Below are 14774 nucleotides of genomic sequence, written 5' to 3'. Positions count from 1 at the left end.
AGTAGTGCGTTTCTTCAAGTTATATGTTTGTCATGTATGTTATATTTTCCTCGAGACAAGTCACGTGTTTCCCTTTTGATTAGAACTTTACTGTAAACTGAGTACTTAATGGGATAATTAACCAGAATCGATGATAGTCGGGTGTTTCGTCAAGTTGAATTTTTGTCATATATGTCATATATTCCTCAAGGCAAGTCACGTGTTTCCCTTTTGATTAGAACTTTACTGAAAACTGAGTAATTAATGAGATAATTAACCAGAATCGATGATAGTCGGGTGTTTCGTCAAGTTGAATTTTTGTCATATATGTTATATATTCCTCAAGGCAAGTCACGTGTTTCCCTTTTGATTAGAACTTTACTGAAAACTGAGTACTTAATGGGATAATTAACCAGAATCGATGATAGTCGGGTGTTTCGTCAAGTTGAGTTTTTGTCATATATGTTATATATTCCTCAAGGCAAGTCACGTGTTTCCCTTTTGATTAGAACTTGTAATACAAACTAAGTACTTAATGGGATAATTAACCAGAATCGATGATAGTAGTGCGTTTATTCAAATTATATCTTTGTCATATATGTCATATGTTCCTCAAGGCTAGTCACGTGTTTCCCTTTTGATTAGAACTTTTACTACAAACTATGTACTTAATGGGATAAATAACCAGAATCGATGATAGTAGTGCGTTTCTTCAAGTTATATGTTTGTCATGTATGTTATATTTTCCTCGAGACAAGTCACGTGTTTCCCTTTTGATTAGAACTTCTACTGCAAACTCAGTACTTAATGGGATAATTAACCAGAATCGATGATAGTCGGGTGTTTCTTCAAGTTAAATTTTTGTCATATATGTCATATATTCCTCAAGGCAAGTCACGTGTTTCCCTTTTGATTAGAACTTTACTGAAAACTGAGTACTTAATGGGATAATTAACCAGAATCGATGATAGTCGGGTGTTTCGTCAAGTTGAATTTTTGTCATATATGTCATATATTCCTCAAGGCAAGTCACGTGTTTCCCTTTTGATTAGAACTTTACTGAAAACTGAGTACTTAATGGGATAATTAACCAGAATCGATGATAGTCGGGTGTTTCGTCAAGTTGAATTTTTGTCATATATGTCATATATTCCTCAAGGCAAGTCACGTGTTTCCCTTTTGATTAGAACTTTACTGAAAACTGAGTACTTAATGGGATAATTAACCAGAATCGATGATAGTCGGGTGTTTCGTCAAGTTGAATTTTTGTCATATATGTTATATATTCCTCAAGGCAAGTCACGTGTTTCCCTTTTGATTAGAACTTTACTGAAAACTGAGTACTTAATGGGATAATTAACCAGAATCGATGATAGTCGGGTGTTTCGTCAAGTTGAATTTTTGTCATATTATGTCATATATTCCTCAAGGCAAGTCACGTGTTTCCCTTTTGATTAGAACTTTACTGAAAACTGAGTACTTAATGGGATAATTAACCAGAATCGATGATAGTCGGGTGTTTCGTCAAGTTGAATTTTTGTCATATATGTTATATATTCCTCAAGGCAAGTCACGTGTTTCCCTTTTGATTAGAACTTGTAATGCAAACTAAGTACTTAATGGGATAATTAACCAGAATCGATGATAGTAGTGCGTTTGTTCAAATTATATCTTTGTCATATATGTTATATTTTCCTCAAGGCAAGTCACGTGTTTCCCTTTTGATTAGAACTTCTACTGCAAACTAAGTACTTAATGGGAGAATTAGCCAGAATCAATGACAGTCGTGTGTTTCTTAAATTTATATGTTTGTCATATATGGCAAATGTTCCTCAAGGCTAGTCACGTGTTTCCCTTTTGATTAGAACTTTTACTGAGAACTGAGTACTTAATGGGATAATTAACCAGATTCGATGATTCGGGTGTTTCTTAAAGTTATTTGTTTGTCATATATGTTATATGTTCCTCAAGGCAAGTCACGCGTTTTCCTTTTGATTAGAACTTTTATTGCAAACTGAACACTAGTTTGATAATTCATCAGAATGGATGGTAGTCATGTGTCTCTTCAAGCTATACTTTAGGCTAAATTTTTTACTACAAATTGAACACTTGTGGGGCTTTTCATCAGAATGGAATATAGTAATATGCCTCTTTAAGTTACCCACGAGATTGAATTTTTTATTGCAAACTAGGCACTTGTGAGGTTTTTCACCAGAATGGATTCTTAGGTGAATATTCCCGTAGTACTTAGAAGAAAAACTCTTCTGACATATATTACACTTAAATGATTCTCCACTGTGTGTTTTTTGATGCAAAGTCAAATATTCATTGGAGGAAAAGATCTTTTTACATATGTTACACTCATGTCGTTTTTGACCATTGTGGGTGGTCATGTGGCGGTTCAAGCTCCATAGTAGACTAAACTTCTTACTACACACTAAGCATTTATGAGGTTTATCACCAGAATGAATTCTTAAGTGAATATTTCTGCAGTGCTTTGAAGAAAAACTCTTCTTACATATATTACACTTAAATGGTTTTCCACTGTGTGTTTTTTGATGCATAGTCAAATGTTCCTTTGAAGAAAACATCTTCTTACATATGTTACACTCATGTCGTTTTTCATCTTTGTGGGTGGTCATGTGACGTTTCATGTTCCATATTAGACTAAACTTCTTACCACAAACTAAGCATTTGTGAGGTTTATCACCAGAATGAATTATTAGATGAATATTCCTGCTCTGCTCATAAATAAAGGTTTTCCCGCATATTTTACAGTCAAACAGTTTTTCTCCACTGTGTATTCTTTGATGCAAGCCCAAATACTGTTTTGACGAAAAACTCTTCTTACATATATTACACTCATGTACTTTTTTACTATTCTGGAGAGTCATTTGCGTCTGAAAGCTAGTACTTTTTGATATTTTCTGGGGAAGAACTAGCGATGTATTCATCTGTAAGTCTAATTCAGTCATTTTTGGTACATAATGACCCAGTAAAACTAAGTGCTGCTTCATATCATCAATATTTTCATGTAAACAGATGGGACACTTTTTTTTCCTTCCCATTTTATGTTCTATAAAATGAGCAACAAAACTAAAGTAGTCATTAGTTACTACTGGGCACATGTCACACTCTATTCGTGACAATTCCTCACAACCTGTGTTTTCGTGAAGATCTAACATCAAAAAAGATGTCTCTGCTTTACCACAAGAGCCACAACGCCAAATACCAGCTGTTACTTCTTCTATAAATTGTGGTCTTAACTTTTCTAGCACAACGGTTGGATTTATGTCTGCACGTTTTATTTGCTTTAGACCATCTAAATGAGAAATTGAAGAGCTCAACGCATCTAAAAAAGAAGAGGAATATAAAAATAAAAATAAAAAGATAAAGGAATGTTCAATAAAAATTTATTACTGTAAAGGAAGAAGAGAAAAATACTATTATTGTAGTAGGTTCAACTATTATTATTATTGTAAAGAGAATCTATGGCTTCTCTTTCTAATCGTTCAACTTTTATTAACGTAAGAAAAATTTACATTACAATATATATATATATATATATATATATATATTATAATATATTATTATATTATAATAATAATAATACATATTATAATACCATAATATCAGCAACAATTTGATACCGATACCATAAATGTCATTTTGCGATTCTCCATTTCAGCAGACAGTCTCAAAGACAAAGGGACCATTAGCTAATATTTTCTGCACCACATGAAGCTTCCGATGCAAATTTAGCAAAAATACATAGACAATTTATTATATGTCAACAGTTCGAAAAGCTAAGGAGAGTTTAAAATCAACAAAACCCATAATTTGGGTTTGAACACATTATTTCTGGATAATAACCTCTCAATAAAGTAAGACTTCTACCTGGATGATTTTCCCTAGAGACACTTATAATCCGATTGTTTATGTAACTGCTATTGACATTAAATCCCCTGTGATTTAGTGACTTAATAAGTACAGAGTTGTGAAGAAAAATATTCAATTAGCAGTATCTATTAGTGAAAGTTCTTAAGCCAAATCGTAACAATTGTAATAACCGGCTTGGATACGGACTTAGATAAGATAAGACTAATTTTTGCCTGTGATAATTGTGTGTGACGTTATGCATTCGAGAAATGATTATTCAAATGGACATTGTGTAATCGCTCTGGAATAATGGCGAGCGGAGAACTTTGCCAGTTCTGAACTTTTTGCAGTTTAGCCGAAATAATGGTGTTGATGATGATCTTATTATTCGGCATGCCTTGGAATTCTTCGATGCAGCTGCTGTTGCGGCTGCAAAGTCTGCTTTTTGGAACAAAGTTTTGCCTGGAGAAATTTGCCCAAGACGTGCAGGAAATAAGGCTACACAGAGTCATTTACGTGATATTCTTGAGCTGCTGGCGAAATGTGATTCTGAAGATTTAACCGTACCCACGTATGTTATCTTGTCAGCTAATGAAGTTCCTTCGGTTCCTGACCTGATGTTTTCACATCTATCCTCGAAGCTCACGCGAATGGAAAAAGTCCTTAATGCTGTTGCGTCTCGTGCGGAAGTTTATGATAACCATTTTCCACCCCTTCCTCAACTTATTGAACCAAATTTCCTAGCGACTATTGTGGTTTCCAAGATCCCTGCTTCACTTGACAATCCAATCAAAAGAAAAGAAATGCTGGATAAAGTTACTGGTCATGAATGTGTTAGTAGTGTAAAAGCAAAAAAAGACCAACTGATTGTTCATATAGACAAATCTGCAGTGAATGACTTTTGCTCTTCGATTAAAAATACGGTAACATCTTGTGCGACTAAGATTGTCACAAAAAAAAATACTTGGAATTGCTAAAGGAATTCCTCTTGACTTTGATGTTGACCAATTCTGCAGTGAGCCAGGCATAGCATCGGCTAGTCGTTTTGGTGCCTCTACAGTTGTCAAGATTGAATTTAAAGATCTATTGTCAAAGGCTCGGCTGCTAAAAACAGGGCTAAAAATCGGCTATGAACTTATTCGAGTTTCTGACCCCACCTAGATGCTGTCACAAGTGTAGATCCCCCAGCCATATCCAGTCCGCCTGTTCCAGTTCAAATCCAAAGTGTGCAATCTGCTCAGGGCCTCATGTCTCTATGAAGGACTCTCCCTGTAAACTCCCTGCGAAATGTGTGAATTGTGGTGGTCCGCATGTATCGTTTAGCCTAAAATGTCAAGTCCTTAAAAAAGTGATTTCTGCTGCCAAGAGATGGCTCGCTCGATATCCCTACTCTCTTTTAATATTAATGGCACTAAGAATAAAGCCTCTGTGATCGACGAGTTCACAAATGACTACGCTATAGTCTGCTTACAAGAACACCTGCTCTCTTCCACCAGTTCCAGTTTCCTACAACGAAGTACATAACATCAGTTATTTCTTATAAATGCCCACACAACTTTTGGCAGGCCCTCTGGAGGGCTTGCATATTTTGTGAAGCGAAGTTTAAGTGGTCTAAATTCCACTTGCTTATGCTCGAACGATTATTTTCTTGCCATCCAGTTAGGCAATACTGTTATAATTAACACTTATTTGCCACATAATGCACGTGGAATTGATTCTATGACTCGGTTGGCTAAAGCTTGCTCCTCGTTATGCTCAGCTGTGAAGTAATTCACAGATTCCGAACTTACATATCTGCTTGTTGGTGACTTGAACTGCAATATTTTAGATAACTCGGCCAGAACTGACTGTTTGTTAGATTTAGTTCCTGATTAAAAATTGTGCCAAAGGATCAGTCCTATGCTAGCATTTATCATTCAGGAAGTGTATCAAATATTGACCATGTAATCTGTTCGCCAAGTCTCATTATTTCTGAAGTGCATGTCTGTCCATACGGATGAATAAGACATTGGTCATATGCCGATGTCATTTACGTTTTCCCTATCTGATGTTCCTGCATATTCCTCTGTTCCTAAGCCCTCACGATGTTTCGACAAGTATAATTGGAATCGTGGAAATATTGCCCTTTACAGTGTGACGCTTGCTACACTACTTAGTTCTATTCGTATTCCGTTTCATTTGCTCCAGACGTGGGTGCCTGTGAAAAATGTGGTTGCCGATATTAACCTGTACTATTCTCAAATTATTTCGTGTTTGAAAAACGCTGAGTCTTGTGCTGTCCCTTGTGAACGAGTTAGGTTAGGGACTCGTCAACCTGTGTGGAATAATGATTCAGAGTTGAAGTCGATTAAGAACCGTGCAAAGTTATGGTTGCGTATATGGTCAGAATGCGGAAGGCCTGCTTCTGGTATTGTTTTCAGTATTAAAAATACTGAATCATTTAAAACCTGATTGCACCCCTTTAATATCGCATTTACAACTACTTTTTCAAATTTGTTTGTGTTGTTCTGTCGTGCCGGACAGTTTCTTGTGTGGCAGAGTTACTTCTATTTTAAAAAGGGGGAAAGATCCATTTTCATGTTCATCTTATCGTCCTATTACTGTTTCTTGTACCTTAAGCATAGTCCTTGAGTATTTACTTCTCCCTTCTATAACAGATAATATAAATTTTGGAGTTAACCAGTTTGGTTTCCAGCGTGGTCTAGGATGTCAGCATGCCCATAAAGTTCTTTCTACTTTGCTTTCTGATGCTTCCGGGAAGGGCTATGATCTTTATTTTTGTTCTTGAGATCTATCTAAGGCTTTTGATTCTGTAGTTCACCCCTAAGCCCTATTTTCTTTGCTTAAATGTGGAGTGAATTTTTCTAATGTTTCTTTATTAAAATTTTGGTATGGTCATTCTTTCCTTCATTTTAAATCTTCTCCTTCTGATCCTTCCATGTTAAAGATCTCCGCAAGACAAGGTGTGAGACAAGGTGGGGTTTTATCTCCATCAATTTTCAAATCAATTGTATTCATTTTGTATTGCTGATATTTTAAATAGTCTTCCAACAACTTACCTTTTAGGTAGTTCAAATGTCTCATATCTTGCTTATGCAGACGATATTCTGCTCATTAGTAGAACTAAATCTGGGCTTTCGGCTTCTGTTCGTTCTATCTCTACTGCTTTCTCGAATGTAAGTCTAACCCTTAACCCTAATAAATGTTAATCCCTTCATTTTGATCCTTCTCCTAACCAATCTTCTAGACTTAATTGTTCTGAATTTAGCATTCCGTGTGTGACTTCTTTAAGGTGGTTGGGCATTACCCTTACTAACAATTTAGACTCTTTTCGTAATAAAATTGTTTCTGATGCTAAGGTTAAACTTCAAGTGGGTTATTCTAAAATTGTTGTTAACAGGGGGAAATACAACCGTAAAGCCCTTTCACAAATTTATTCTTGCTTTTGTGATCACTTGGTCTTATATCTTTCTGGATTGTATCCTGTTTTAAAAAGAAAAAATTTAAAGGCTCTCAAGTCATCTTATTTTCGTTTCCTCCGATTTTTGTTATATCTTCCTCCCTGGTACAAGAACAGTGATATGGTAACAAATTTCGGGGCTCCAGATTTATTAAATAAACTTAAAGTGCTACACCAGAAACTATCCGACTCGATACATTTTACTATTAACCCTTTTCATGGTCTTCTAAAATGTTTTCTACAGTAATTTAATGTGTTATCAGAATTTTTTTTTCTGTGTGTTTGTTTTATACTCCGCTGTTTTAAGTGGGTCACAAATAAATTATTATTATTATTATAATCTGCTGCTAATAGTTAAGCGAAAAGCTGTCTAATCAAAGTACATAAATAATGTACTTTAAATGTACTATGTACTATGTACATTAAATGTACTTTAAATTTAAATGTACTTTAAATGTAAATGTACTATATACTATGTACATAATAATGTACATAAATAAAGTAGCATAAGTAATGAACATCCTGTGTCGGTAATGATATCAATCAAGGCAGTTAGCACAGCAATAAACTTCCAAAGCTGTCAAATTAATCATTAATACTTCTTTTGAGCTGATTTTTTACAGTTTCCATGCATGTATACTAGAATACTTTTCAGGGAGTGTCCTTTTCTTAACTATAGAAATAAAATTCTCTTCCGTTTAATCAGAAGAAACAAAACTCGTACTTTCCAGTGACGTAGGTTTCGTTAGATCTGAATATCTCTATTTCTGAAACAAAACGAGGGACGCTACATGGCTTTTTCTAAGATTTTCAGGAAAGCAGGTGTCAGCTTTTAGTTTTCTATTGCTTATTCTGATCTCTTATCCATTCTCTTCCGTTTAATCAGAAGAAACAAAACTCGTACTTTCCAGTGACCTAGGTTTCATTAGATCTGAATATCTCTATTTCTGAAACAAAACGAGGGACGCTACAAGGTTTTTTCTAAGATTTTCAGGAAAGCAGGTGTCAGCTTTTAGTTTTCTATTGCTTATTCTGATCTCTTATCCATTCTCTTCCGTTTAATCAGAAGAAACAAAACTCGTACTTTCCAGTAACGTAGGTTTCATTAGATCTGAATATCTCTATTTCTGAAACAAAACGAGGGACGCTACATGGTTTTTTCTAAGATTTTCAGGAAAGCAGGTGTCAGCTTTTAGTTTTCTATTGCTTATTCTGATCTCTGATCAAAGCTATCCAAGCTATGACAAGACCGTCCTATCAGTTCTGAATAATTTAGCCACATGAACTAAAAAATATAATTGACGAGATAGGGTGATCATTTATGGTATCGAAGGGTCTTAAAGGGTCTTAAGACTTAATATTTGGGCGCTAATACTAGAGAAAATATTGCCTACTCCACCCTCTTTCTATACATATTTTATTTAAAAAAAAAAAACTGAAATCGATTTATGATTCAAGTAGGAGTGAAATATCATGTGACAGTAAAGAAAAGTTCAAAGGACTGCTAAAAAAAAGGTAAGATCTGTGAAGTTGAATATTTGGGGGAAAACACTATTTGCTATTATTTCATTAACAGGTCTTTATTAGATCAATCACAATCAGAAACATCTATATCAATCTTCAAATACCCCCCTTGTATCTCTGGCCATGCACCCCCTTGTATCCCTGGTCATGGAGCCTTTCGAGGGGGAATAAGTGTCTTGTAATTCCATTTTGAATTGTATTTTGTATTGCATTGAAAAATAATAATAAACTTCTTCTTCTTCTAATAAATAAAAAAATTTAATTTACAAATGCAAATCCTATCAGGAGCTTTTAGTCCACAACTTAGTTTCAATAAGGAATTGAATATAATAAATTGAAAATAAGGTCCCAACACCAGATTAGTAAGAAAGTTAGCCGGTTAGATTTAAATCAATCAGACTAACCTTCAATTCTTTCCACTGGAATAATAGGTCGATTAGGCTCTTCCTGAACAACATCTTCGGTGTTATTCAACAAGATGCAACTAGGTTGTTCGTGTTCCATTTCTGAAAGAAATAAACGTATGTTTCAATATTACTGGTAACGCATAATGCTCTTATTTATATGCTAAAAATAAAAATTGTCATGTTTCGAGCCTATCTTACATTTGAATAGCAGAATCAGAAGAATGACAACTAGGCTTCATTGCACCAATTTATTTTTGTTTTCAGCGAATACCGAGTGACAAAAATGTAACAAGAGGAATATAATACTCAATAAATTACCGAATTCTGGTTAAAGGTAAGGTAAAGAATACGACATTAGACTTTACAGTCCCTACCGGCGGTGTTACCCTTCGTTTCTTGGCCCTTCAACCAGGAAGTGCAACGGGGGGTTGGGGGCCCAACCATACTGTGCTTTCGCACACTCTTGCTGTTTACCTTCCCCAGATTTCTTCAGGTACCCATTTAGAGCTGAATCGACTCTGGCTGAGCTTACAGAGTCGCGCCACTGACCCCATCCCAAACTAAATAATTGGGTACACAAGGATTCGAACCCTCGCCCTCTTAGACAAAGGATCTACATAAAAACTTAAAGTTGGCCTACATAAAAACTTGAATGAGTGGATTCCTTAGAAGATGAACTTTTGGGGAAAATGTCTGTTCTGAATAATTTAGCCACGCGAACTAAAAAATATATTTGTAATTGACGAGATAGGGTGATCCTTTCAGAGGCGCCATTTTGGCCAAATCTTGGGGTGGGCATGGGGCATTTGACAGAACTTGAGACTGTTATTATGTTTTCAAAGCTTACAATGATCAATAGTAAATAGCGTAATTACCCCAAGGGTTGTCAGGTAATTACGCTCTTTGGCTAATAGGCGTGCAGTTAGTTCAAATCATTTGAACAGAATGGATTATGTTGGACGTAATGGATAATTATGGCCGGAAAAGGGCCCTTTGTGGTGGAAGCTTGGGCCCCCCTGGAAAATCTGGGGTGGGCATTTACCTCAAAAACGTCTTTGCTGTTATCCAACAAGATGCAACTAGGTTATTCGTGATCAATCCCTGGAAGAAACAAAAGTATGCTTCAATATAACTGACAACGCATAATAAACTTACTAATATGCTAAAAAGAAAAATTGTTAGGTTTAGAACCGATCTTACATTTGAATAGCAGAATCGGAAGAACAACATTGAACTGGGCTTAATTGCATGCATATATTTTTGTTTTCTGCTAATATAGAGTAACAAAAATGTAATAACAAGGATTTTTTGTCACCCATACGATACATAAAGTAAACATGGTGGAGTAAGAATAAACATGAAAAAACACAAAGAGAAAAACAAATACAAACATAAAATCAACAAAAGAAACAAATTAAGACGGTGGCGAGGGTATAGGCACGCAGAAGCTGTACTGAAGAGCCTTCTGTGATGAATCTCCAACTTTAAAGTGACATCAATGTTGAGAGTTTCAGGACATAAAGAGAGGGATGTTGAATTAGCTAAAAGGCGCCCGCGAAGGCGTCAAACTGCAAAGTTATGTCTATTTTTCCTACACAATCTCTGCAGCGCCAAAAGCATCCCATAAATTTATTTGATTATCATTTGTCTTAAAATTGATGGAAGGCACAACAAATATGTCTCCAGGGAAGACATGAGCCCAGCAACCTCTGGGACAATGCGTTAAAATGGGCAAAATGTTTAGTTTTTAATGAGAGGGAGGAAGTTGCAAAGTCAAATTTAAAGCTTTGACAGTTTTAGGCCCTAGCGTTTATACTTCTCCATTTTTGTGAGATTTTGAAAAAAAAATCCTTGAAAATTTGAGGGTAGTGGAAGTAGGGCCATATCCAAAAATTTTTTCGGGAGGGGGGGGGGGGGTACAATTTTTTTCTATAACACATTATAAACTAGTCTATTTTCAGTTTTGTTATGTTTTAGCAAGTCGGACAAGCATTTTTTTGGGGGGGGGGGGATCAACCCCCCCCCCCCCCCCCAAAAAAAAAAACACCCCCAGGATAGGGCCTTGAGTGGAATCACTGAACAGATCGCAACTGATGAGCAAAAAGTAATAAAAGAAGGAGGTGATAACCAACTCTCATCTTCCATTCTTGACAGACATCTGACAGTTATAGATGGCCATGGAATTGCTGTGGGGGTTTTAAAATTTCTTTTTTGTGAATTGGCAGTGCGGCAGCGGAGTGCATTTGCCACTTTGATGATAAATCACTGCAGTCCAGTATTTGCTTAGAAAAAATCACTCAGTTATAATTTACTGAGCCCCCTGGTCTTGTGTGCTTAGTGGGCATGCTGGTAAATCCTGACCTGGGTACTTTGAACTTTCGGATATCATTTTTTGGGACAGCAAAACATAAAAATTTCAGTTCAAGAAAACGGTAATATCAAGTAGTTCCTTGGGCTGAATTTTGAAATTTAACTGAATCAAAGAAATGACAGCTTTAAGGGTTTATTTCCAAAGAAAAATTGACAACGAATCAAAAAATTCTATACAGCTATTGTAAAAAAAAGGCAGAGCCTTAACGAATGAAAGGACGTTGGAAGAATCTTGGTAAGATCTCAGCCCCGCCTTCTCGACCAACACTTGGATCCGCTAGTGCTTTGGCCAGCAAATTGATAACGTTACTGGAATTCTGAGCTTACCTTTAGATTTAACAATTTATTTTACTAGGAGTTTTTATGGCCTAAATTTAATATTTACCGACAGATATTGTATATGTCCTTTTTTTGTATTTCCGTTACAGAAAACAAAAATTAATGCATAGAATTAATCCTTAATTTTTTTTGCAGTTCTTTTTCAATTTTTACTATTCAATTTGAAGGTGGAAATGTAAGGGCCATTACATGAAAGTAATATAAGTGCTGTGTGCACAAAATTCATTTTTATGACATGAGTAAGCTCAATCTGTACTGTCAGTTAATACTGAGGTATATTTTAGTTTCTTTCAGAAGCTGAACGCAAACAATTTAGCTGTATCTTGAAACAAAACAGTGAAGATGTTCTTGGAACAGAGCCAACTCCAATGGATAGCAATAAAGGTTTGCTTGTTTGATAAGTTAAAAACCTCATGAGACATAGTTATTTGCTTGCTAAACACGGTGTTGGGATGTTATTGTCGATTTCTAATGTCAGCGGAAACCACACTTCATCATATACTAAGAACTTCTTAAACTCCCTTCAATCCTAAATTGGGTTGATGAATAGCCAATAACGGTGTATAGAAAACATCTCTCTGTATTTAGCAGACTGCTACACAGGTCAAAATTTAATTGTATTTACAATCGAAGCTTAATATGGACTGAAATCGAAACACCAAAATTAAAATAAGTGAAAATCATCTCTCTTTGCGGACAAGGAGGTATTTACCAACCAGAAGAATCAAGGACGACCTGAAACTCAATTTGGCAGTATTCAGTAAGTGAAATCAATGAGAAAGATTTTCAGATTGTCAGTACTATGGTAACTCATACAGAACAATTAATGCTTTAAGATTGGAAAACCAATGGATTTAAAGCAAGGCCACAAAAGTAATTTATATACAATAAAAAGGAAACTTATAGGGTGTAAAATGAATAATTATACAATCGAACATTCGTTCCCTAAGAGACATAACCATTTTCATATATTTTCTGACCAAAAGCAAATTCACTATTGGAAAAGGAGGAATGTTAAATCCTGGGTGGGTCCAAAATGCATTACGGTAATAAGGTCAAGTCAATAAATATCAGCACAAACTGGAGACAAAATCAGTTATAAACGAATAACTGAATTTGGAGATGCTTAAAAATAAAGTTCTTCGGATACATAACAACGCTTGGTAGATCTTGGTCTTGCTCCATAGAGCAAGTTGATACAGAGAAAAATGATGAACTTAATCAAAAGAAACTATTTCCATCTAGTTTATCAAAAAAAGGAATATCTATCATATCTCAGGAATTTCTAAGGGCATTAACTTCAAACATCCAGGGCTACTTTTACAGCAGGTCCAACTCTGACTGCACCTACTTGTTACTGCAAGCAAGATAGCTTGTGATTGCGACTACTTGCGACTGGGACTTCCACTACAAATACTTGCGACTGCAACTACTTCCAATTGCAGCTGCGACTAATTGTAACAGCAAATATTTACGACCGAGATTCCTTGTGATTGAAACTGTAACTAATTGTGAATATGGTTCTATTTGCGAATGCCACAAATAGTGACTGCGAGGTTTTGCAACTGCGACTATAACTACTTGGAACTGCAATTACTGTTGAACATGATAGGAAATATTTTTGACTACGATAACTTGCGACTGTATCTCCTTGTGATTATGCGTACGACTACCTATATCTGCGATAGTAACTGCTTGCGACTGACGCTGCGAATGCGACTGGTACTACTTTCAACTCCAGCAACAAATACTGCTACAACTACTACTTAGATCTAACTAAAATAAAAGAGTTTAAATGCATTCAGGTTGATAAAAGGACTTATCTGATCGGTAAACCTTTTTCGTCAGATGTGCTCCTACCATAGAAAAGTAACCAAATTACTATCAAGTATATTCTTAAATTTCTGGGATATTTTAGATTAATATCATTATAAATTAAACATTCAGCCTATTTTCATTAGCTCTTTCGTCATCCGATTTTCACTACTTCCATAAAAAGTGGTTCCGGGAAAATATAGTAATAATAACTAAAAACATACTCAAGTAAACCCTTAAAGATTTCCAAAAAGTTCATGGTATTTCAAACCATGTGTAAACCATGGGAACTTCCATTATTTACAGCCTTTTCCCCAGAAGCTATAGCGTATAATATCATTCCCAAAGAAATATTCATTTAATCATGGCAGCTAAAAAATGTGTTGAAGGTGAGCCAATGACCTTCCAATCTCTTTTAATTCTTAATACAGACACTGAAATTTGCAATCTATTGAACTCTCTCCATACTTTCTATGAAAAATCATTTAGATTCAAAGCGGTCAGGTGCGAAAAAAAAATTACACATTGAAGTCATATTGTTCTTGGCTTAGGCAACACTATTTCAATGCCTATGACGATTTTACTTTTACGTATATAATACTTTTACTTTTACGTAAAAATTTTACTTAAAATTTTACGTTTTAATTTTACTTTTACGTATATACTACTTTTTACGTATTTTTATATTATACGTATATTACGTATTATATTACGTATTATATATTTACGTAATTTTACGTATATTTACTTTTACGGTATAATATAAGGAAGAACATCGTCTCGGGCACAATTTTATGTGCTTGTTTTTTTGTTTTTTTTTCAGCGAATATTGATTAACTAGGATATAAAAGTGGGATGCACCCCACTGTAAAATCAACTATTTGAAAATATAAACCTTCGAATATAGATTTGACTCATTGGACGACCTTTTGACAAAAACGGTCATATAAGCCCCACTCCTTCCCATTTCAAACAGTAGAAGTCCTTAACTACCAGTTTGC

The 14774-nt window shown here is 35.2% G+C and overlaps 1 protein-coding gene across 2 annotated transcripts in view; it reads right to left on the bottom strand.

The window, feature by feature from the left end:
- Positions 1-1219: 1219 nt before the first annotated feature.
- LOC136037355 (zinc finger protein 845-like) overlaps positions 1220-14774 on the bottom strand; it is a 50968-nt gene continuing 37413 nt past the window's right edge. The window contains exons 10-11 of one of the 2 annotated variants that reach the window (XM_065720049.1): positions 9247-9348; positions 1220-3331 (exon numbers count right to left, since the gene is read on the bottom strand). In XM_065720049.1, coding sequence (XP_065576121.1) covers positions 2001-3331; positions 9247-9348 — 1433 coding nt within the window. In that variant the 3' untranslated portion in view covers positions 1220-2000. The remainder of the gene's footprint in view (positions 3332-9246; positions 9349-14774) is intronic. The other variant, XM_065720050.1, reaches the window with a different exon arrangement.

The sequence above is a fragment of the Artemia franciscana genome, chromosome 16, assembly GCF_032884065.1.
Source record: "Artemia franciscana chromosome 16, ASM3288406v1, whole genome shotgun sequence".
Classification (NCBI taxonomy): Eukaryota; Metazoa; Arthropoda; class Branchiopoda; order Anostraca; family Artemiidae; genus Artemia; species Artemia franciscana.
Note: the sequence above shows the minus strand (reverse complement) of the source record. Positions and strands in the feature narration are given on the sequence as shown.